At 39.6% G+C, this 23,121-nt stretch overlaps 1 protein-coding gene across 10 annotated transcripts in view; it reads left to right on the top strand.

The window, feature by feature from the left end:
* Positions 1-23,121, top strand: part of MCM3AP (minichromosome maintenance complex component 3 associated protein) — a 213,451-nt gene that overhangs the window by 172,428 nt on the left and 17,902 nt on the right. For all 10 annotated transcript variants that reach the window (XM_078378458.1, XM_072994293.2, XM_072994461.2 and 7 more), the window contains 3 exons: positions 5,243-5,633; positions 18,050-18,307; positions 22,877-23,006. In XM_078378458.1, the coding sequence (XP_078234584.1) occupies positions 5,243-5,633; positions 18,050-18,307; positions 22,877-23,006 (779 nt within the window). The remainder of the gene's footprint in view (positions 1-5,242; positions 5,634-18,049; positions 18,308-22,876; positions 23,007-23,121) is intronic.

The raw sequence follows: 23,121 nt of genomic DNA, 5'->3' as shown, positions 1-23,121 counted from the left end.
TCATGAGAAACAGGTGTTGTTTTTCTCAGTCCATCTCCCCTCTACACCACAAGTGTCTGGTCTTATCTTGTAATGGCTTGTTCTGGCCTAAAGGAAAAACATTCCCACAGTCCCTGGAAATACACCCCCAGCATGCAAAATCATTTATACAGACAACCAATATGGAATCCATTTTACATTGTCCACAACTACATATCCCAGCTCCAATAGATGATTTAAACCACATAAATCAACCCGTGACATGCCACCCTTTGGAAACATGCTAACGGCAATAGCTGTCAGACACCATGCATGGCTCAGAACCGCCAATATCCTTGACGACACTAAAACAAAAATTGATGACATGCCCTTCAACGCGATTGGACTGTTTAACTCCAAGACTGACGAAATCATGGAGAATATCCTGAAAATGAGGAAGACAGCAAAGCAAAAAAGCAAAAGCAAAGTGTGCTGCTTATATACCACCCCATAGTGCTTCAAGCACTCTCTGGGCAGTTTACAATTTAATTATGGAGGCTACACATTGCCCCCCCCCCAGCAACCCGGGTACTCATTTTACCAACCTCGGAAGGATAGAAGGCTGAGTCAACCTTGAGCCGGCTACCTGGGATTGAACCCCAGGTCGTGAGCACAGTTTTGGCTGCAGTACAGCCGTTTAACCACTGCGCCACGAGGCTCCTTGTGAAGTCTTATGTACCATACCAGCCATATAGGTACCAGAAACAGGCATACAAAAAGCCTCAATACCAATCTTCCACTCAATACCAACTTTTTCGGTACAGTAAACAGCAGCAGGACTGGACTTATTAGACCCAACAGTCCGCCGCTCCGCTGTTCAAGCAGCAATGCTTTCACAGCCCCAAGCAGTCCTTTCGCAAGACTCAGCACAGGGGTAAGCATTTTTCCTAATCCCTTACGTACCACCAGACTGTTCCCATTCCTCCAAGAATGCCAAACCATCACCTCCGATAAGTGGCTCCTTAATATCATTGAAAGGGGCTATCTGATTGAATTTTCAGAGACCTCGCTACCAAACTCAGTCAGAACAATTCTCTTTTCTATGCCACTGCATTCAGAAATCTCAGCATTCCTATCCAAGGAGGCCATAACCAAGGTACCATCCTCTGACCCCAGCAAGGGTTTCTTGTGTTACTTTGCAGTCCCCAAGAAAGATGGTGGCATAAGACCCATTATGGACCTTAGAGACCTCAACCAATATATCCTATACAAGAAATTCCGTATACTGACTCATGACTCCATTCTCCCTCTTTTGTCTCAGGGAAATTGGTTTGTCACCATAGACTTACAGGACACCTACTCCCTATATAGGCAATCGGCTTCTAGTGGCAAAATCCTACCACGAAGCAGTCTCTGCCACGTATTTCACCCTCTACACCCTGAACAGACTCAGGTTAAAAATCAACGAGAAAAACTCCAGCCTGATACCGTCCCAGACCGTCTCCTACATAGGAGCAACTCTGGACTCTGTTTGCATGAGAGCTTTTCTACCATCTCAGCGAATTTGCAAAATCCAGGTGGCAGCCTTCAAATTCACACTGTACGCAACTTTTACTGCACACAATATCCTACATCTTCTAGGATTCTTGGCATCCACGACCTCAGTAGTACTCTTTGCAAGACTGAAACTCAGACCACTCCGGTCTGGTTCCTCGCCCAGTACGATCCCATGATGGACCCTCCTACAAAAAAGTTAAGGGTCCCACCGCACGTAGCCAAGCATCTCATCTGCTGGACCATGCCCAGCAACCTTTCATTGGGACAACCATTCCTCTATCCATATCCATCCATACAAGTCGTGACCTCAGGATGGTGAGCGCTCTGCCAAGAGCTGCGGGTACACGGCCTCTGGACCCCGCGCCAAAGAGCCATCCACATCAACCAGCTAGAACTGATAGCAGTCATGAAGGCCTTTCAAGCCTTCCTGCTGTGCATACATGAGCTAGTGGTACAGTTGGTAATGGACATTACCACAGTGATACACTACATCAACAGACAGGGCGGGACTCAATCCAGGCCCCTTCTTCGATTGACTCTACGTTTCTGGGAATGGTGTCGCTCCCACCACATTTTTCCCTAAGCAATCCACATCTCGTTCAGTGACAGTTCCCTGACAGACCACTTAAGCAGGCTACCCACCAGAATGCACGAGTGGGCCCTCGACTAGAAAGTCTTCCTGGACTTATGCAGTCAATGGGGACAGCCCACAATAGATTTCTTTGCATCCCATCTAAATACCAAATGCAACCGGTACTGCTCCAGGGCAGCATAGACGCCTCATCCCTTGGAGACACCTTCCTCATACCGTGGTCTGGAGAACTAACTTACCTGTTCCCTTTGATACCGCTTCTCCTCAGGACTGTAACCAGGATCATTCAGTACCAAACGAATGCAATCCTCATCGCTCCATGGTTGCCGCGCCAACCCTGGTTTGCCCACTTATCAGAGATAACGGAAGAAATAACACACCTACCTCTGATACCGTCCCTCCTCTCGCAGAACGACGGGGCCCTTCTCCATCACAATATCCAGTCCCTTCACCTGACGGCGTGGAGGATATCCCAGGTTCTGTGCAGTCCTAGACCAAGCCCGAAAGCCACCTACTTTTCGGCTGTACAAGAACAAGTGGAAAGCTTTCACCAGATTTGCCCAAGCCGAAGGCATGATCACAGTACTGGCATCCCTACGCACGGTACTTACCTTCCTACTCCATCTCTTCAACCTGGGACTGGCACTTAAAGTCTATTTCGGCAATTGTGGCTCACCAACCTCCTCGATCGCGCTCCGCCAGGCTCTTCTCCGAGCCTACTCTTAAAAGATTCTTGAAGGGCCTGCAAAACATACGCCCCCCCCTCACAACACATTGTACCACAATGGTCTCTACCACTTGTCTTGGAAGCTCTTACCAAGCCTCCATTCGAACCCATGGCCACATGCTCAGAGAAATTGCTAGCCCTGAAAACCACATTTCTTGTAGCCATTACATCGGCCAGAAGAGCGAGTGAGCTTGCTATGCTCCGGCCGGACCCTCCGGACCCCCAAATGCACCCGGACAAAGTCACCCTATATCTAGATGTTTCGTTTTTACCAAAGGTGGTATTGGATTTTCATATCAACCAGCCCATTGTGCTTCCAACATTGTTTCCATCTCCGTCCACGCCATTAGAGTGTAAACTACATAACCTTGATGTCAGAAGAGCTATTGCCTTCCACCTTCATCGTACTAAACACATTAGGCACTCCCCGCGCCTCCTCCTGTGTTATCATGGACCAGATAAAGGTGCTCGCGCTTCTCCACAATCAATATCCAGATGGATTGTCCAGCTCATACAACTGGCTTACCAACTTGCCAATAAGCCTGTACTGGATGGACTGAAGGCTCATTCTACCAGAGTGGTCTCCACGTCAACTGCTCTACTCAAGGACATTCAACTGCAGAACATCTGCAAGGCAGCTACCTGGGCCAACCCGTTGACGTTCGCAAGACATTACCACCTGGACGTCAGAGCCAAAAATGATGCAGCGTTTAGAAGGGTGATACTATCATCCTTGATATCGTGACGGCCCTCCTTCCGGTGAGTACAACTTGCTATTCACCCAATCGTGTGCATTCACAGAGACCACTATGAAGAAAGTGAGGTTACCTACCTTTAACTTTGGTTCTTCTAGTGGTACTATGTGAATTCACACATCCCTCCCTCCCTTCCCTCTGTCCATCACGATACCATGTTATGATACCTTGCTATCTAATTTTATATGATAACAGCGGATTTACGGAACTTAAAGGAAGATGGAGGAGGCGGGGCCTATATACCCTCTGGGGGGAGCTAATTGACTCTTTTTTCCATAGCTCTAAAATCTTCCGAGCGTCCTGTGCAGGTGCAGGATTAACCCAATTGTGTGAATTCACAGAGTACCACTAGAAGAACCAGAATTACAGGTAGGTAACCTCACTGTACCCAAGAAACAGAAATGACAGCCTTTATTCAATGTACAAGTCCATCAAAATTAATAATGCAAGATTCTTTTAATAACTATATCAAGGAGTTCCAAATGAACATTATCAATCAACTTAAGGATCAGATTAAAACCTAGATGCTAATCAGGATTTAAAGAGGACCTGGAACGGATTATTCAGAAGGAAGACCATTTCATCAAAGCAGTCGGAGCAGCAGAAAAAGAGACTTTAGAATCAAGATTGAAGAAAGATAAAATAATGGGCTTTTATGAGAGGAAGGCCCAGGTGGATGAGCTGTGGATTTATACTAATAAGAAGATTATTCAAAAAAATGTATATTTGTTAGAAGAGAATTCAGAGAAGGAAAGGGTGAAAGCAGTGACAATGGAAGGGGTACAAAATCTTGGCTATAACTTAGACATATATGATTGGAGTCTAATGTGGAAGTATAATTACAGATGGATTTAATCAGTAAATTTGAGAGAAAATGTTTTAAAGATGTTCTATAGGTGGCACTTCAAAACTGGCAAAAAGGGTGTTAGAGATTAGAAATTCAGGTTAAAATATTCTCAGTATATAGTAAACATATGTGGTTATAAATATTTATAGTTGCAAGGTTGATCTGGGCTTAAAAGGGGATAGCTTGTTAGAGATACTATCTCAGAATTTGAGAAGTTATGTTAAAGAAAACTGAAAAATGTTTTATGATTGAGCCTAGAAATAAACATGAGTAGAGAATATAACATAGGTAAAAGATTTTAGTACTGTAACACAGTTATGGAGTCAAGATTATATATTAGATATTGTACTATGGTAAACACTTCCCTGCGTGTATGTTTTGTATGTATTGTTTGTTTGTTGTAATAATAATAATAATAATAATAATAATAATAATAATAATAATAATAATAATAATAATAATAATAATAATAATAATAATAATAAAAGATAACTGTTTTGCCTTATCTGATCTACAGTGGAAATAAAGTTTCTCACAGCCACATTAGAAGAGTGAGGCATGTTGAGCTGAGGCTGTGATCCTTCTCAGAGTGCTAATGTGTTAGATTTGAATCAGTGCCCATGTACATGAATCATTCACCTATTGGTTAACACAGTCTTCTCAGTTGTGGTCATGAGGGCTGAGTTTGAAAATGAGATTGAAAGAGTTTGTATTTCCATCAAGATAAAAATATATTTATTATGAGGTTTGCATTTTCTAGCCTTATCAATAAATAACTTTTTCCTTCTCTGTCCTTCTGCCTACAGCTATATGAAGCAGTGCAATGGCTGGTTACTCAGTGTCCAGGCTCCATCAATCTTTGCTGCCAAACACTTACTCAGTATGTTGAAGATGGCCTTGACTTTCTGTTCAATCAGCCGTTCCACCAAGACAAGAGGGAGAGATGTGTAAATGCCTTGTTCTCACAAGATCCTGGTGCCATAATAGAGTTCTACAACAGTGCGGTGCAGTTTCTGGCTGAAGTTGCCTCTACAGAAGAATTCTATGACCTGTCCTGGCCTGTCAGTGAATTTGCAGAGCCTGGGGGCAGCAAGCTGCTTCCTCATCTCAAGTGGAACATGCCCAACCACCTGGCTTGGTTGAAGAAAGCTGTGCTGTCCTTCCAGATTCCACATATGGATCTTCCGCCTTTGGGAGGTAAGGATTTCTAGCCAGACAGGACAAACAAAAATATTCTAAATGGTCTGCATAATCATTTTTTGACTGCAGAAGTCATAGGATTGAAACAAAATTTGTCTCCTTACAAAAAAAAAATCTCTTTCTGCCCATATATTCCTTTTTCTGTTTGCTGATTCCTAACAGTGCAGTAGAGGGATGAAACCAAGTTTGATCTCAGGGAAACAGCAAACAAGGAAAGCAAACAGGAGTTTAACAGGGAAATTCAGCAGGAGAGGGTCCTAATAAAATTATTTATTTTTTTAAAAATGCTAGTTTGCTTTTTGTATATAGTTATATATTAGTGGACTTTCCCAGCAGCCGTTGAGACAAATAAAATGAAGGAAAGGGCACTCATAGACAAACAAGAGGAAAGCCAGGAAATAACAGTGGTGGTGACTTGTAAGGTATGTGCAATGTTTGCCTTCATGCTAGAGAACAATACAGCATATACATGCAGCAAGTACAACTGGTAGTACTTTTGGGGAGGAAAGTGAAAGAATTGGAGGCATGAGGGACCAGGCTTAAGGCTATAAGAAAAGATGAAAATGGTTGTTGTGGGTTTTTCAGGCTCTTCATCATTCCCCTCTACTTCTTTGTCTTGCTGTTCTTCCACCTATAGTGCCCCACATGACTGCTGCTGCTGAAGAGTTCTATGTACTTTTCATCTTTTTGTATTCTCTTTTTTATTATTATTAATATATTTTAACAAGAGGGGTGACAGAAAGGAAAAGGGGAGTTGAGGTTAAAGGGGAAAAAGAGAAACAATCACATACTGACATCCATTCTATACCTATTGCTATATCAAAATTCCACGTTACTCTATTTACTCTTTTCTGCCTTCTAGGTTTAAGTTCACATTTCAATATATGCTCATCTTTTTGTATTCTCGATGACTTTCACAGCCGGGATCTGATGGTTGTTGTGGGTTTTTCGGGCTCTTTAACCATGTTCTGAAGGTTCTTCCTAATGTTTTGCCACTCTCTGTGGCTGGCATCTTCAGAGGACAAGAGTCAGAACTCTGTCTGTCCTCTAGTGCAGTTTGTTTGGATTTCCACAGAATATTGCAGTGAAATCTATAACAAAATTCACTAAGCAAAAATATAGTTAAAAATCATAAAAAGCTTCTTTACGAGTAGGCATAGGATATAGCCCCCCACCTTTCTCTCTGAAGTTCTACATTCCAATTCCCTTCAGCCTACCATAATGAAAAAAGATTCAGAATGGTTCCTAAGTCTCTCACTAGACTAAGGAACAGTCTACATAGCACAAACTCCATTTTCTACTTTCTTGGCACCACCCTTCCTCTTCGTCTCTTGAGGTGTTGACCAGTGGGTGATTAGGAAAGTCCATTCTCATCCCGCCTTCTGTTCCCAGGAGAAATCCAGGTCTTGTTTTCCTTCTCCTCATCTCAATCTGGATCTAGACAATATGTTGTGTCTTCACGCCTTATCGTCTCCTGACATGGCTGGGTACAAGGAACTTTCCCAACGGCTCATGAAGAAAAACATTTTCATCATACAAAATCATTCTTACACAGAACCAATATGGATCCATTTTACATTTCTTCACAACTACATAACCCATCTTGATTACATGCTCTAACCCTCATAATCACGATCATGACAGTCAAAAATAAAGCAGAAAAACAAATGCCACAAATATGGGAAACAAACAAGAAGAACTGGAAATCACAATTCAGAAAGGTAAATATTACTTGATAGGAGTAAACTTGGTGGGATGATACCCATGACTGGAATACTGCAATTGAAGGATATAACTTGTTCAAAAAGAAGATAAAAAATTGAAAGGACAGTACAGTGGTGCCCCACAAGACGGGCGCTCTGTTTAACGCGAAACCGCTTGACGTTGATGTTCCCTATGGGGGACTTTCGCTTTGCAATGATCAGTTCCCTGCTTCGGGAACCGATTCTCACAAAGCGATGATTTTTAAACAGCTGGTCGGCAGTTTTAAAATGGCCGCCGGGTAAACAAACTGGCCACCCGCTATTTTCTGGGATGGATTCCTCGCTGCACAGGCAGCGAAAATGGCCGTGCTATGGAAGATCTTCGCTGGATGGTGAGTTTCCAGCCCATAGGTAAAGGTAAAGGTTCCCCTTGACAATTTTTGTCCAGTCGTGTCCGACTCTAGGGGGCGGCGCCCATCCCGCTCTTCAAGCCATAGAGCCAGCGTTTTGTCAGAAGACAATCTTTCCGTGGTCACATGGCCAGTGTGATTTAAACACGGAACGCTGTTTACCTTCCCACCGAGGTGGTCCCTATTTATCTACTCGCATTTGCATGCTTTCGAACCGCTAGGTTGGCGGGAGCTGGGACAAGCGACGGGTGCTCATTCTGTTGCGTGGATTCGATCTTACGACTGCCAGATCTTCTGACCCTGCAGCACAGGCTTCTGCGGTTTAGCCCACAGCCCATAGGAACGCATTAACCGGGTTTTAATGCCTTTCTATGGGCTTTTAAAAATCACTTTACGACATTTTCATTCTACAGCGATTTCGCTGGAATGAATTAACGTCGTAATTCGAGCCACCACTGTATATAAAAACAAACAAACAAAAAGCTCCTGCATAGAAAGCCACTGGCGCCGCCCAGAAGCCACTGGCAATGGTGCGGCTAAAAAATATTGTAAATAAATAAATAAATAAATATAGGATGAGCTTCGTAGTTGGAGTCTACTATCAACTGTGCAATCAAGAAGATAATGCAGATGAAACTTTTGAAAAACAAACTCCAAGAATTACAAAAAAAAATGATTAAGTAGTAATGGGAGACATCAATTATCCTGATATCTGTTGGGAGAAAAATTCTGCCAACTATGGACCTTCCAAGAAATTTCTGGCTTGTGTGGCTGATAATTTTCTCAACAAAAATAAACCAGAAGAGTAGGTATCCTGGACTAGATCCTAACCAGTAGAGATGATTTGTTGGAAAGAGTGGCAGCAAGAGGAACTCTGTGGGAGAGTGACCATGTTCTACTTGATTTGTTTCTACGTGATTTCAAAAGAAACAAAAGCAGAGTATAGCTGCACACATACAGTGGTGCCTCGCTTAACGATGTTAATTCGTTCCAGCGAAATCGCTGTAGAGCGAAAACGTCATAAAGCAAAAATAAAAAACCCATTGAAACGCATTAAAACCTGGTTAATGCGTTCCAATGGGCTAAAAACCCACCGTCCAGCGAAGATCCTCCATACGGTGGCCATTTTCTGTGCCTGCATAGCGAGGAATCCATCCCTAAGCACAGCAGGGAGCCATTTTGAGCAGCTGGTGGCCATTTTGAAAACCCGACGATCAGCTATTTTGATCGTCGTAATGCGAAGAGTCGGTTCCCAAAGCAGGGAACCGATCTTCGCAAAGCAAAAAAAACCCATTTAAAACATCATTTTTCAAAAACATCATCGTGAAGCAGATTCATCGTAATGCGGGGTAATCGTTAAGCGGGGCGCGACTACACTGAACTGCCAATTTCAATAAAATCAGAGCAATTATAAGTAAGGTTCCATGGCAGAATATCCTAACAGGAAAAGGAATCCAAGATGGGTGGGAGTTTCTAAAAAGGGAAATTCCAAGGCACAACTACAAACAATTCCAAAATGAAAACTAGATAGAAGGCAGCAAGAAAAGACCAATGTGGCTTCATAAAAAGCTCAGAAATGATCTGAAAACAAAACAAAACAAAACAAAAAGACATACATAGGAAGTAGAAGGAAGAGCAGGCTGCAAAGGAAGAGTACAGACAAATAGCAGAGAATTGCAAAGAATAGCAGGGATGGCATTAGGAAGGCAAAAGAAGAGAATGAGTTGAGTTTAGCAAGAGATGCTAAGCGGCAAAAAAGCATTGTTCAGGTACGTGCGTAGGAATAGACGGAGAAAAGATACAGTGGCTCAGCTACTCAGTGGAGACAGGATAATGATAACAGGTCACAAAGAAAGGGCAGAAGTGCTCTATTCCTACTTCAGCTCTGTCTTCTCCCAAAAGACAGTCTGTATTCCTCCAGGCAAATGTGAAGTACGAACAGAGGTGAAAGAATTCAGTTTGAGATTGATAAACAGTAAAGGAATACCTTACTACTTTAAATGAGTTCAGATCCCAAGGCCAGATGAACAGCATCCAAGGATTTTGAAGGAACTGGCTGAAGAGATCGCAGAACTGCTATTTATTTGTTTATTGAAATCATGGGAGATAAGTGAAGTACCAGATGACTGGAGAAGAGCTATGATTGCCCCCATCTTCAAAAAAAAAGAGTAATTAGTTAGTTATTCCTTGCTTCCAAAAGTAGGAACCAAAGAATTACAGACCAGTCAGCCTAGCATCAATCCAAGGGAAAATTCTGAAGCAGATTATAAAGCAGTCGCTCTTCAAGAACCTTGAAAACAATGCAGTAATAACTTGAAGCCACAGTGGATTTGTCAAGAACAAATCCTAGCAGGCTAATCTTATCTCATTTTTTATCAGGTAACCTCCCTGGTAGACAGAGGGAATGCTGTAGATGTAATATATCTTGACTTCAGCAAAGCCTTTGACAAAGTTCCCCATGATATTCAGCAAGCTAACTAGGTGTGGATAGAACAAGTGCCAGGTTGGATAAACAGTTGGTTACAGAGAGAGCTGATCAATGGCTTCTTCTCAAACTAGGAAAAGGTGGCAAGAGGGTACCCCAAGGCTCATTCCTGAGCTGGCTGCTCTTCAGCATTTTTATCAATGACATGGATGAGGAGGTGCATCCAAATTATCAAATGTATCAAATTGTATCAAATGTATCAAATGACACAACATTGGGTGGAATAGCTAATACATTGGAAGACAGGAACAAAATTCAAAAAGATCTTGATAAGCATAGGACTTAAAACAACACGATGAAATTTAGCAGGGAGAAGTGCAAAGTTCTTCACCTGGGGGGGAAACCAAATTATTAATGATGATGATGATGATGATGATGATGATGATATTGTTGTTGTTGTTGTTGTTGTTGTTATTATTATTATTATTATTATAAATATACTACTAAATATACTACTAAATATACAACTAAAACATCAGCACAAAAAAGAAACACTCTTCTATTAAGCTAAACCCTCCCCCCTTTGGAGTCAGAGACTCCAGCTTCGTTGACCCTCTGTTCTCTCCGTCTGGGTTCCCAGTGCGAACTTCTACATATACATATATAGTCAAATTTGCCCTACATTCCTGTCTTTCTCTGGGCCCAAGAGTTTATTAGTTTCCAGCTTTGTTTTACATAGTTTCTTGATTGTTTCCATAGTGCTTCTGATAGTATGTCCAGTTCTGCTATGTCCCATAACTTCTTTAACAACTCTTCTATTGTTGAAATTTCTTCGCTTTTCCATTTTTCGGCCCAGAGTAATCTGGCTGCTGTATGTACATTAGACAATATTTCATTTTTTATCATTAATTTCTGGCATAATATTCAATAATGCCATTTCGGGTTTTATATCTATTTTCTGCTGAGTAATTTCTTTCACTATTTCCCACACCTGTGTCCAATAATTTTGGATTTTTTCGCATGTCCACCACATATGATAATAAGTTCCTGCATTTTTTACACTTAAAACACATATTGATGTTACCCTCTGATATTTTTGCCAGTCTTACAGGTGTATAATTCCATCTATAAATATTTTGAGGATATTTTCTCTAAGATTTACTGGTTTAATCATCTTATAACTTTCTTTCCAAATCTTAGTCCAGTCATCAAGACTTATGTTATAGCCAAAAAAATTTGCCCATTTTACCATCATCTCCTTCACACTCTCATCCTCTAAATCATATTCTAATAAGTATGTATACATTTTTAGAATTATTTTCTCATCAGTATATATCCACAGTCCGTCCACCTGCACTTTGCCCTCGAAGAAACCTACAGTTCTATCTTTTTTATATCTTGATTCTAATTTCACTATTGACCACCAATCAACAGCCACACCCAATTTTTCTAACTCTTGTTTATCCTTTATCTTTTGTTCTTTAGTTAACAGATTTTGGTATGTGGTCAGTGCTCCTTTCTGATTCAACACTTTTAATGTGAACGCTTCTGTATGCGCCACCCACAATGGATTTTTCTTATAGGATTGTGCTTGAAATTTATGCCATACTATCCCTAGAGCCTTCCTGAGGATATGTTCTCCAAAATGTGAGTGTTCCTTATGTTTCCCATACCATACATATGCATGCCATCCCATTTTTAGATCATGTCCCTCCAGTTTCATAAGTCTTTGATTTTCTAGAGTTATCCATTCTTTAATCCAGGTCATAGCACAAGACTTGTAATATAGTAACCAATTCGGTAGTCCTGCTCCCCCCCTTTTCTTTCAGATCTTGTAGCAATTTAAGTTTTAGTCTTGGCTTCTTAGGCTTCCAGACAAAATTTGATGTTAAACTGTCCAAGTCCTTAAAATACTTAAAGTTCAATAGTATTGAAAGATTTTGAAACAGGAATAATAGTTTTGGTAAGATCATCATTTTTATTGTTGATATTCTTCCCATAAATGAGAGTTGCAGTTTGCTCCATTCCTCAAGATTTTTCTGAATTTCTTTCTGTACTGCTAAATGATTTTCTTTCATTAAATTACTTGGTTTTTTGGTGATGACAACTCTGTAAGTATTTAATTTTTTTCACCGCCTCAAAATTGGAGTTCCGTGCCTAATTTTTCAACATCTTCTTTCTTTATATTTTTGTCATATACTTTGTTTTTTGATAACTTACTTTAAATCCAGCCACCTGTCCAAATTCTTCTATGACTCTCAATAACCCTTCAAGATTTTCTAAGGGATTTTCAAGTATTATCGCTAAGTCGTCCGCATACACTTGTAGCTTAAATTCTTCTCCTCTGATATTAAGTCCTTTAATTGCCTCATTATCTCTAATCTGTCTGTTCAGTATTTCCAATACTAAGATAAATAGTAAGGGGGATAGCAGACATCCCTGTCTTGTGCCTTTTTCAATCTGTATATTTTCAGTTAAGTTGCTATTAACTTTTATCTTGGCTACTTGCTTAGTATATATTGCCTTGATTGTTTGCAAATATGTTCCTTCAAAGCCCATTCTCTTCAGTAGTGACAGCATAAACTCCCAATTCACATTATCAGAGGCTTTTTCCGCATCTAAGAAGATTAACATCATCTGCTTTTCCGGATGCATTTCATAATATTCCAATATGTCTATTATCATCCTTATGTTTGATGACAATTTCCTTTTAGGTATGAAGCCTGTTTGATCTTTATGTATTCTTATTTCAAGTAACTCCTTTAGTCTTATTGCTAAAATGGTTGTAAAGATCTTGTAATCAACATTCAGGAGAGAGATCGGTCTGTAATTCTTCATTTGCTTTTTATCCATCTGTTCCTTATGTATTAGAGAGAGATATGCCTCTTTCCATGAATTGGAACATCTTCAATTAGTTTCTTGAATTGTGGACTTAAAATTTCTTCAAATGTAATATTCCACTGGAAGTCCATCTGGGCCAGGGGATTTACTGCTTTTTTGTTTCTTCCATGCTTCTCCGATCTCTTCTATTGTAATTGGTTTATTCAGTTTCTCCAATTGTTTATAATTCAGCCTCTATTCTGGAATATTATTCAAATAATGTTTTTGTCTCTCTTGTTCTCCTTCTCTTTTCCTATAGAGTTTGGTGAAAAATTCTGAATTTCTTTTTCAATCTCCTTTTGTTTGTATACTTCCTTTCCTTGCTTGTCAAGTATTGCTGTGATCATTGTTTTCTCTCTCTCCCTTTTTATCCTGTAAGCTAACCACCTTCTCGGTTTGTTTGCATTCCTAAAGAATTTTTGCCTTGCAAATTTCATTTTCTTCTCCATCTCTTTCTGTTCTAGTAAATTAATTTTATGCTGTAACATATTTATTTTATTAAGTAATCCCTTCTTTGTTGGTGCCTTCTTCAGCTCCGCTTCCTCTTTTTTTAGAGATGTTATTAGGGTTTGATGTTGTTTATTCATTTCCTTTTTTCTTTGTATATTCTATTCTATTGTATATCCTCGAAAATATGCTTTGGCTGCATCCCGTACCACTGTCGTCCCTGTATCTTGAGGTTTGTTGATTTGAAAATAAGATTTCATCTCATCTTTAATTTTATTCAGGAAAGTCTCTTCTCTCATTAATTGCATGTTAAGTCTCCACAAGCCACTCCTTGTCCTCTGTCCTAATGTCATCAATATTGGATTATGATCTGCATATGTATTTGGTAATATTTCAATGTCCTCTATTTGATGTGTAGCTTCCGCTGATATCCAACTATTATCTATTCTTGACCATGATTTATGTCTATTTGAGTAAAATGTATAGTCTCTTCTGTTTGTATTTCTGAGTCTCCATAGGTCAATTAGATTTAATTCTTCTGCCATTTCTAGGAACACCTTAGGTATCATATTCCTCACCTTTTTCCTCCCATTTTCAGTTGCCTTGGATGTGTCCTTCTCTTTATCAATTATTGCGTTGAAGTCTCCCATAATGCACATTTTTTGTTCTGACCTTTGTATTAATTGATTCTTCAGTTGGAAATAAAATTTACCTCGGGCTTCATTTGGTGCGTATCTATTAGCCAATAAGATTTTTTCTCCTTCCTTAGAGATTTCCACTATCAGTAATCTCCCATCCCCAGCGGCAAACACCAATTCCGGATCTAGCTCTTTTTTTATATACAAAGCTACTCCTTTTTTCTTTTGTTTACTTGAGGCTATAAATATTTTACCCAATTTTGGATTTTCTAACAGTTTTCTATCCTTTTCTCTAATATAAGTCTCCTGGATAAATATAATATCTACCTTAGTTTTGAGGAGTTTGCTGAATATTTTTCTTCTTTTGGGGGGTGAGTTAAGTCCTTTCACATTCACTGAGAGAAGATTGACTTGTTTAAACATCTTGATGATTTTTACTACCTTTTTAATCTCTGTTGCTTTCCCTTGGTTCTCCTTCCTGGATATAACTTCCTTTATCTTCCATCTCCTCTTGCTTCTTGTTTCTGCTCCTCTTCTTCTTCCTCCTCTGATTCTTCACTCGAGAATTGTAAATCTTCTTCTGATAGTTTCAATTCCTGTTTCATTTCCCTCATGACGTTTCTGGCTTTCATTTTGCTATTAAGATTGTATCTCCTGGATTGGTAATTGAGAAGTAGCCCTTCTGGGATTCGCCACTGGAATGGTATTTTCCTGTCTAGTAATAGGAAGGAATATTCTTGTCTTTTTCTTTTGCATGCTCCAAGGCACCTGTTTCAGTATATTAATTTTGGCTCCTCTTATTGTGAGCTCTTTTTCACTGTTTAAGCAGCTTTTCTTTCACTGTTCTTCTTAAGAATTTTATATGTACAGTGGTGCCTCGCTTAACGAGCGCACCGTATAACGACGAATCCGCATAGCGATCCCGTTTACGGGATCGCTAATGCGGAGGCATAGCGTCGGCCCCAATGGGCAAAACTTGCATAGCGAAGATCAGTAAGCGTTTCGCTTACCGATCTTCGCTTTGCGACGCCTGCAGATCAGCTGTTCGGCAGTTTCAAAATGGCTGCCGGACACCCAAAATGGCCGCACGCACTGTTTTCGCGCCCTCCCCTCGCTTACCGAGGGCGCGAAAATGGCTGCCGGCCCCTGGAAACTTCGCTAAACGGTGAGTTTTGTGCCCATTTGGAATGCATTAAACAATATTTAATGCGTTCCAATGGGCTTCCCCGTTCCGTTTAGCAAAGTTTTCACATAGCGAAGGTTAATCTGTTCCGGATTAACCTCGCTATGCGGGGCACCACTGTATCTCTCTTGGTAGGTTATTACACCTGGTGGTGTTGCCAACTCAAAAAAATCTTTCCACAGATTGAGTAAATTCCTGCCTATCCCTGTTTGTTTGGTCAGTTCTTCAGATATTAATGTCAACAAGTCCTCTTCTACCTCTCCCTCGAATTGGCCCACGTTGTGAATTCGCAGAAAATAATAAGTTTTTTCCATCTCTACGGTTAGATGTGCTTGCATCTCATATCTTTTAACTTTCATCTCTTGTATGTCTTGTTCCACTTTTGTCAATCTGTACTGCATCTTTTCTATCTTCTCACAGAAGGCATCTATCTTCTTATTAGTGCTTTCTGAGTTTGCTTTGACTTCTGATCTAAATTCTTGCATTTGCTCCAATAATTGCTTGACAATATTTGTTTGCATTTCCTGCATTGCATTTTTAAAGGGGTCTTGACTAATTAATTTGAGTAGATTCATGGTTTGGCTGGGAGAGTCCCCTTTTTTGGATGCTCTCGTATTCATCTTTATGCTTTCAACTACTTCCGTACCTATCAGCTTGCTGCTTTTCTCCCCCCAAAATATTCTCAGTTTATAATTCCCCTTTTATCACCAAGAAAACCCTCAATCAATTCTTAAACAGATATAAAATTGCTCAACAGGTTGACAAAACCAGATTTGGAAGGAAACAAAAAACAAGAGGTTCTAACATATATTCCAAGACATTCCACTAGATATCCTTGGCATCTCAAGATAGACTAAAGTTTCTTTCCTTCTGTTTCCTTGGCAGGCGAACATAGCAACCCTAAAAATCCATCTGTCTTCCACTAGATGTCCTGAGAGTCTTTGCAAGATTCCTTCATACTGTCGAGAATCAGCCTATTCACAGGGAAAGAAAGAAGGGACACCCACTCTTCATCCTAATCTGGCTGGTGACAGCACCCAAAACCAGCTCAGGACCTTGAATTGTACTCCTGTAATGTGGTGACCATGTGTTCTTGAGGAGAAAGCCACCCAGGATGCTCTACTCTTTCCTTAGAGCTGAGATCAGATCTCTAACAAGCTTTGCATTCCTTCTTTTCGCTGTCCAAATTGAACTGGAAAGTGAAAGTCCTTCTCACTAAGCTGCGTTGGCACATCTAGTCTCCTCCCTAAATGTTGTAAAGCTAGGCACCATCATCTGTTCCCCCACCAAATTCTTGAACACAGCTGTAGCGAGAACGCTGAAGCCTCTACCAACTCAGGCCTCCAGGACTGCTCACTCTTCTTCAGTTGCTGCCACCAATTTTATCCAGTATTTAGAAAAGACAATTGTTGTTTCAAAACAAAAACTTGTTTATTGGTTTAACAAAATTAAGTAAATCACAAGATGTTAATCAAGGTCTCTCACTCACTGACACACACAGACTCTTCCCTCACTGACTATTTGGCTCACAGGCCCATAGACACACTCGTCACTAACTCTCTCCAAATCTCTCTCCCTCACTCTCCTACATCATACCCCTTTTATATATTCCAGCTCCTCCCCCTTCTGCATCACCTTCCGTCCCCTCATTGGCTGATGTTCCACTGCTCAGCTGTGACGGACAGGTGAGAGCAGGGCTGAATGATACAACAGCTTTCTCCTTTGTGCATGGGGCCAGGAGGGGGGGGTCTGAAGATAAATAGAGCAAAATTGCTCCCAGGTCTATTATAGTTCCAGTTCCAGTTGGAAAGTTAATGCAAAGTTTAAAAGGTTTATTCAAAGCACCTCTCCCTCCTCTCCTGGCTAAGTTCTTACTTAGCAGCTCAAAGCAATCTCTCCTTTGTTATTTCGATCACTTAGTTCCTCCAGGCATAAGGTTCCTGGCCGTCTGGCCTCCTGATTGTTAGGCACTCCCGCTTATAGCTGCTTGTTTCCCTTTCTGGTACAGAACTGTGGAAGCATACCAAAGATAATGAAGTGGATCTTTGTTCTACTATTTCCAAGTCAAATAAATCTCTCACTGAATATACATCTGGGGCATTGAGTTTTATCAGTTACTCACTTCCACTCCGGAGAGCTTGAACCATCCGAGCTGGAGTCTCTGAGACCGTTACGCAGAGCCACACAGCTAGATCGCCGTAGGGAAAATGGTGCTGGCAGGACCTTCTGTCTGAGGAAGAGATTCCTCAAGGAAGGAGAGTTGCTCGCTACTCCTTCCTCGGTTCTCTCAGCACCTCTACGACTTGGGGGGGACTTCTCCTAGCCCCTCTGCCCCAAATAGATTTGGGGAGGTCGCGATCCCATGGCAGCAACAGGTCTTCTGGGAGCCCCAGATTCCTGCTGTAACGCTGCTTCTGGCTCCGCCCCCTCTCCCAAAGAATGGTACTTTTTAAAGCTTCATACAGCAATGCTGACTTTAATCACAAATTGAACTGAAGTTAAAAAATACCTTACATTGCTTAGATTTACCTCAACATATTTTCACCTTGCTTAGTAGTAGATCCAGTATTTGCCTAGCAGTGGTTACATTTAACTGAGTCATGTAATGCTGCAGTGTTCTGGTACTCTTCAGACAAACTCATGATAAAGCAGAAATTGGGATATGGTGTTAGCCATGGCTCCTCTTCTTTCTTCAGCAGTCTGATAATTTTTTCCTGTTCCCCATAGCTCCCTGGTTCCTTGTTTGTGCCATGATCTTCCAATATTTGTCCCAGACTGCCAGTTCTCTTCAGACGCGGGAGATACTTCAGTCCCATATAGAAAATTTGCTGAACAGAACTTACTTCAAGTGGAAGAGCAGAACATGTGGCAACTCAAAAGAAGATGGCCCTTCTGTAGAGGAGATTCCTTGGGATAGTATCCTGGCACTCTGCATTAACCATAAGCTGAGAGACTGGAAACCACCTTGCCTGCCAGTAATACCAGGTAAAACCATCTGCTTGGGCTGTTTTCTTAGGTTTATCTTCTTTCTGTCTTTAATATGTATTACCTTTGTCTCTACCAACATTGGGAGAGGATCGTGCTTTGTTCTTTTGGTGTCACTCTTTGATCTGTACTGTATATTTACTGAGTATCTCTTGAACAAGTAGGAAAGGCGTGGCTGGCTTTCATGATTTAAAGGAAGAGACGAGTATGAATGGAAATATTAGAGGCAAATGGTTCAGGTTTTTTCAGTGTAAGCAATTTATTTATTATTATTTATTGCCATGTTTCTCCAAAAATAAGATAGGGTCTTATATTAATTTTTGCTACAAAACACATTAGGGCTTATTTTCAGGGGATGTTTGTGAATTTCGTTGTATGGGTATACTGTATACTTACAATGACAATAAATTATTATTATTATTTAATGTACAACAATCTACATTTATTCAAATACAGTCATATCATCTTCTGGTTGCTGCACAATGGTGGAGGACGCAGTTTCACTCAACTAGGGCGTATTTTTGGGGTAGGATTTGTATTACGAGCATCCCGAAAATCATACTAGGGCTTATTTTCAGGTTAGGTCTTATTTTCGGGGAAACAGAGTATTTATTTGTTTGATTACTGTCTCACCTCAAAAAAACTGAATCCAAAGTAGTTTGCAATAAAATGAATATAACAAATGGACTTTGAAATAGTAATGGTAGTAATCTGTCTCATCCCTTGCCATTTGATAGTTTGATTGCACAGGTCATTAAAAACCTGAATCGGTGCTCCATATATCTTCAAAGACCCAGGTTTATCTCTTAAAGCAGGAATTTTTTTTGGCATTGCAGGAATCCACATCCTGAAAGACATTCTGTTTAAAAACTTCGAACAAAGAAGGCTCTTAACACTTTTCAAGGCAGTCTTAATTTTTAAAAAGTTATTAAAACAAGATAAACAAGCCTTATGAATAAAAATATAAACTAAAACACAATCGTAACTCACAATATACAGTGTACATCACCACCCTCAGGATTATTTATTTATTTATAATTGCATTGCATGCCCCATCTCTCTCCAGAAATATGATGATGCTTATGTTGGGATATATAACCTCCCCCCCCAAAAAAACACATGTACTAAGAAATCATTCCACATCACCTTAAAATAATTTGTTTTCAATATTCCTTTTCTAACTTCCAATTCACATGTTAGTTTATTGATAGCCATTATTCCACATTTCTTTGTACCAGTCCTCCATATTAAACTGATTATTATGTTTCCAATTTTTGGACACCTTTGTATTTAGATATCCATAATTTTCTTTTTCTCTCTGAAAATCGTTGTCTCTTCTGTCTGATTTCACATGTACACCACATATGTAAATATGTTCCCTTTTCTTTCTTACATCTTCAATGTGATAATTCATTGCGCTCAGTTTCATTGGAGGCAAATGCCATCTCCATAATATTTTGTAACAATTTTCCTTAACCCTTACAGGCATATTCTTCATTGTTACTTAATTCCACATCTTCTTCCATTCATCTCTACTAATTTCTTTATTTATATCTCCTCTCCACACCTCTTTAAGAGCTGGTGTTTTGTATTCATCCTCTATCTTATATATTACACTTATCCCTTTTGTATTTTTATTACTGTCCATCTTCTTTCTCCTTTTCAATAACAAATTTAGTCATCACTCTGCACTCTTCTTTTCCATTCCTTAGTCCAATTTTCTAACAGCATTATCGTAAGATTCTTTCATGTCCTCCCTGTTGTACATCATCTTTATTCGACCTTTTATTTTCTATCTCACTGTTCTATCAAAATTTTATTCAACTTTCTCTTAAAGTTTTCTGTAAAATTTCTTAATTTCACCACATGACTCAATGGAGAAATTTTCAGACTCAGTATTTTCCTATACTTCTTCTAACTTTGCATCATATTACTTAAAAATAGGTCATCTATTTTTTTAACTATATGTTTTATATTTTCCATTAAAACTATTCTCTATACTCTCCTTGTACTTGTGAAACTCCAAGTCACTCCATATTACCCATTTTCTATAATCTCTGGAATGTGCCTCGATTGTTTTGCTATATAGTATAATTTAATGCTTGGTATATCCAAACCTTCTCTTTGCAGTATATACCATACAATTTTGTTTGTCCTTCCTCTTTTATTTCTGTTACAAAATATATTAATTCTCCATTCCCTTTATTTCCTTATCTTCTCTAATTACATTTGCTAATAATTCCATTATCAATGCAAATAAGACTGGAGATAGGGAGCATCCTTGTCTTGTTCCTCAGCCTAGGGTATTATCTCAATTTCACCATTATTTGCTAAAATAGTTGCTGTGTTCTATTAATATAGTTGCTGAGTAATGTGTGTAAAACACATACTAAATTCTAATGTTTTAATTAATTAATGCTGACCATATCTTAAAGCATTCATCAATTCCTGTTTTTTGAGGTAGTTCCAAAAACGGACCAACACATCTCTTGGCACTCCTTTTGAGCCTCTTCTTCTCCCCCATCAATGGCATCTTTCAGTATCCCACTTGGACGTTTCCATCTTGGGCATTACGAATTTTACCCATTCTAAAATGGCTCGTGTTAATTCCTTTTCCTCCACCCTTTTTTCTGGTACAGTGGGGTCTCTACTTAAGAACTTAATCCGTATTGGAAGGTGGTTCTCAAGTGGAAAAGTTCTTATGTAGAATCTGCATTTCCCATAGGGATGCATTGAAAACCATTTAATCCGTATCTGCTCTTTTCCGTCCATAGAAACTAATGGGAAGCTGCTATTCCGCCTTCTACCACTAGAGGGGGATTTTTTCTTTTTTTTCCCTTAGGTCAGGGAACAGTGTTAAAAGCACTTCTGACGAAGCTAATTTTGAAGCAATGGACTGAAAACCAATTAATCCGTTCTGGCTGTTTTTTTTTATGTAGAGGTGCGTTCGTACATTGAAGCTGGTTAATACGTACTCTACCGCTAGGGGGAGAACTTTTTTTTAACCTAAGATGACCTAAGGTTAAAAAAAGAGCAGGAAAGTTTTTTTTCCTGTTCTTATCTGGATTTTTGTTCTCAAGTAGAAGCAAAATTTAGCAAATGGAGCTGTTCTTAAGTGGAATTGTTCTTAAGTAGGGACGTTCTTAAGTAGAGACCCCACTGTATTCCTCTCAACTGGAGATTTGATTGTGCATGTCCTTCTGCTGAATAGTCTGAATTTGTAATACGTTAGATTTTTTCCTGGTTCACAAACTCTCACAGTATTCATCTATACTCGATTTTGCACTACTTCAGTCTTACATGGAATATTGCATACAGTTCTGATTGCCGCACCTCAAAAAAGACATAATGGAACTGGAAAAAGTGCATTAAAATGATTAAAATGAGTGATTTAATCACTCATTAGAGTGATTAAAATGATGTCTTGGCTGGGGCACCTCCCTTAAAGGCTACAGCATTTAGAGCACCTGAGGCACCTGAGGGGGGACATGATTGAGACGTATAAAATTATGCAGGGGATAGATAGAGGAAAGCTCTTTTCCATCTCACACAATACTAGAACCAGGGGATATCCACTCCAATTGAGTATTGGGAGATTGAGAACAGACAAAAGAAGATATTTCTTTACCCAGCATGTTGTTAGTCTGTGGAACTCCTTGCTACAGGAAGTGGTGATGGCATCTGACCTAGATGCCTTTAAAAGCGGATTGGACAGATTCCTGTAGGAAAAGTCCATTGCAAGTTACAAGCCATGATAAGGATGTATAATCTCCAGGCTTAAAAGGAAGGTACCTCCAAATGCCAGATGCAGGGGAGGAATATCAGGAGACAAGTATCTAGTTGTCTCATGTGCTCCCAGGGGCATCTGGTGGGGCCACCATCTAGTCCAGCTGGACTAGATGGCCCCTTGGCCTGATCCAGCAGGGCTCTTATTATTTATTATTTATTTATTTACTTATGTTCTTAATATCTACTGTATCTCTTTTAACTGTTTTAAATGTTACGTTGCCCTTTTTGTTGTCAGCAATTCAGTATAGAGTATTATTAACAAAGGAAAAATGTGTTTTACATTGTTGATAAAGTCGGCTGTACTGTCACATGCTGTGTAGAAATATTTTTAAGACAATACTAATAATTTAATATTCCGTTTTAGGCCTATTTTTCTACTCTAGCTAAATTAAATTATTTGCCTAATTTCTTTGATTTCCATCTGTTTGATTAGGTAATTGAATAATTGTGTATTTGCACAAATATTCCTTTTACAGAAATAAAAAAAATTAGTTCTTAAAACTAGTGTCTGAAAAAAGATGCAAATATCTGTGATTCTATACTGCAAATTAGATCTAGAAATACCTGTATATGTACTGAACACATGGACTGAAATTAAGAAAGAACACCATTAATCCCACAAGAGATTTGTGTGTTTTTTCCTCAGCTACTCATTTAGTTTTTTTCATTCTGTAAATAACTTGATGCATCGTTGCTGCTTTCCACCATAATTCATGATGAAGCTGGAAAATCCATTCTACTGCAGATTTGACTAGGGAGGGGTGTTTTTGCATCTTACAGAAGCAGTGAACAAAGATGGCCAGATACATGTATATTTCATTCAGGAGCACTTGAAAAAATTTACCTGTCCTTTCTTATGGGAAGAAGCCAGATTAAAAACTCAAAAAGCAGTCCAACAAAATCAAGGAAGGTGAGATTTCTCTTATGAAAATGTATATTGTACAGATTTATGTCATATAAATATGTATATTTTTCTGGTTGAGGCTTTTTGGTAAAAAGGCTTTCTAGGAATTTCTTTATTCCTT

This window comes from Pogona vitticeps, chromosome 1 (assembly GCF_051106095.1).
Source record: "Pogona vitticeps strain Pit_001003342236 chromosome 1, PviZW2.1, whole genome shotgun sequence".
Lineage (NCBI taxonomy): Eukaryota > Metazoa > Chordata > Lepidosauria > Squamata > Agamidae > Pogona > Pogona vitticeps.
Note: the sequence above shows the minus strand (reverse complement) of the source record. Positions and strands in the feature narration are given on the sequence as shown.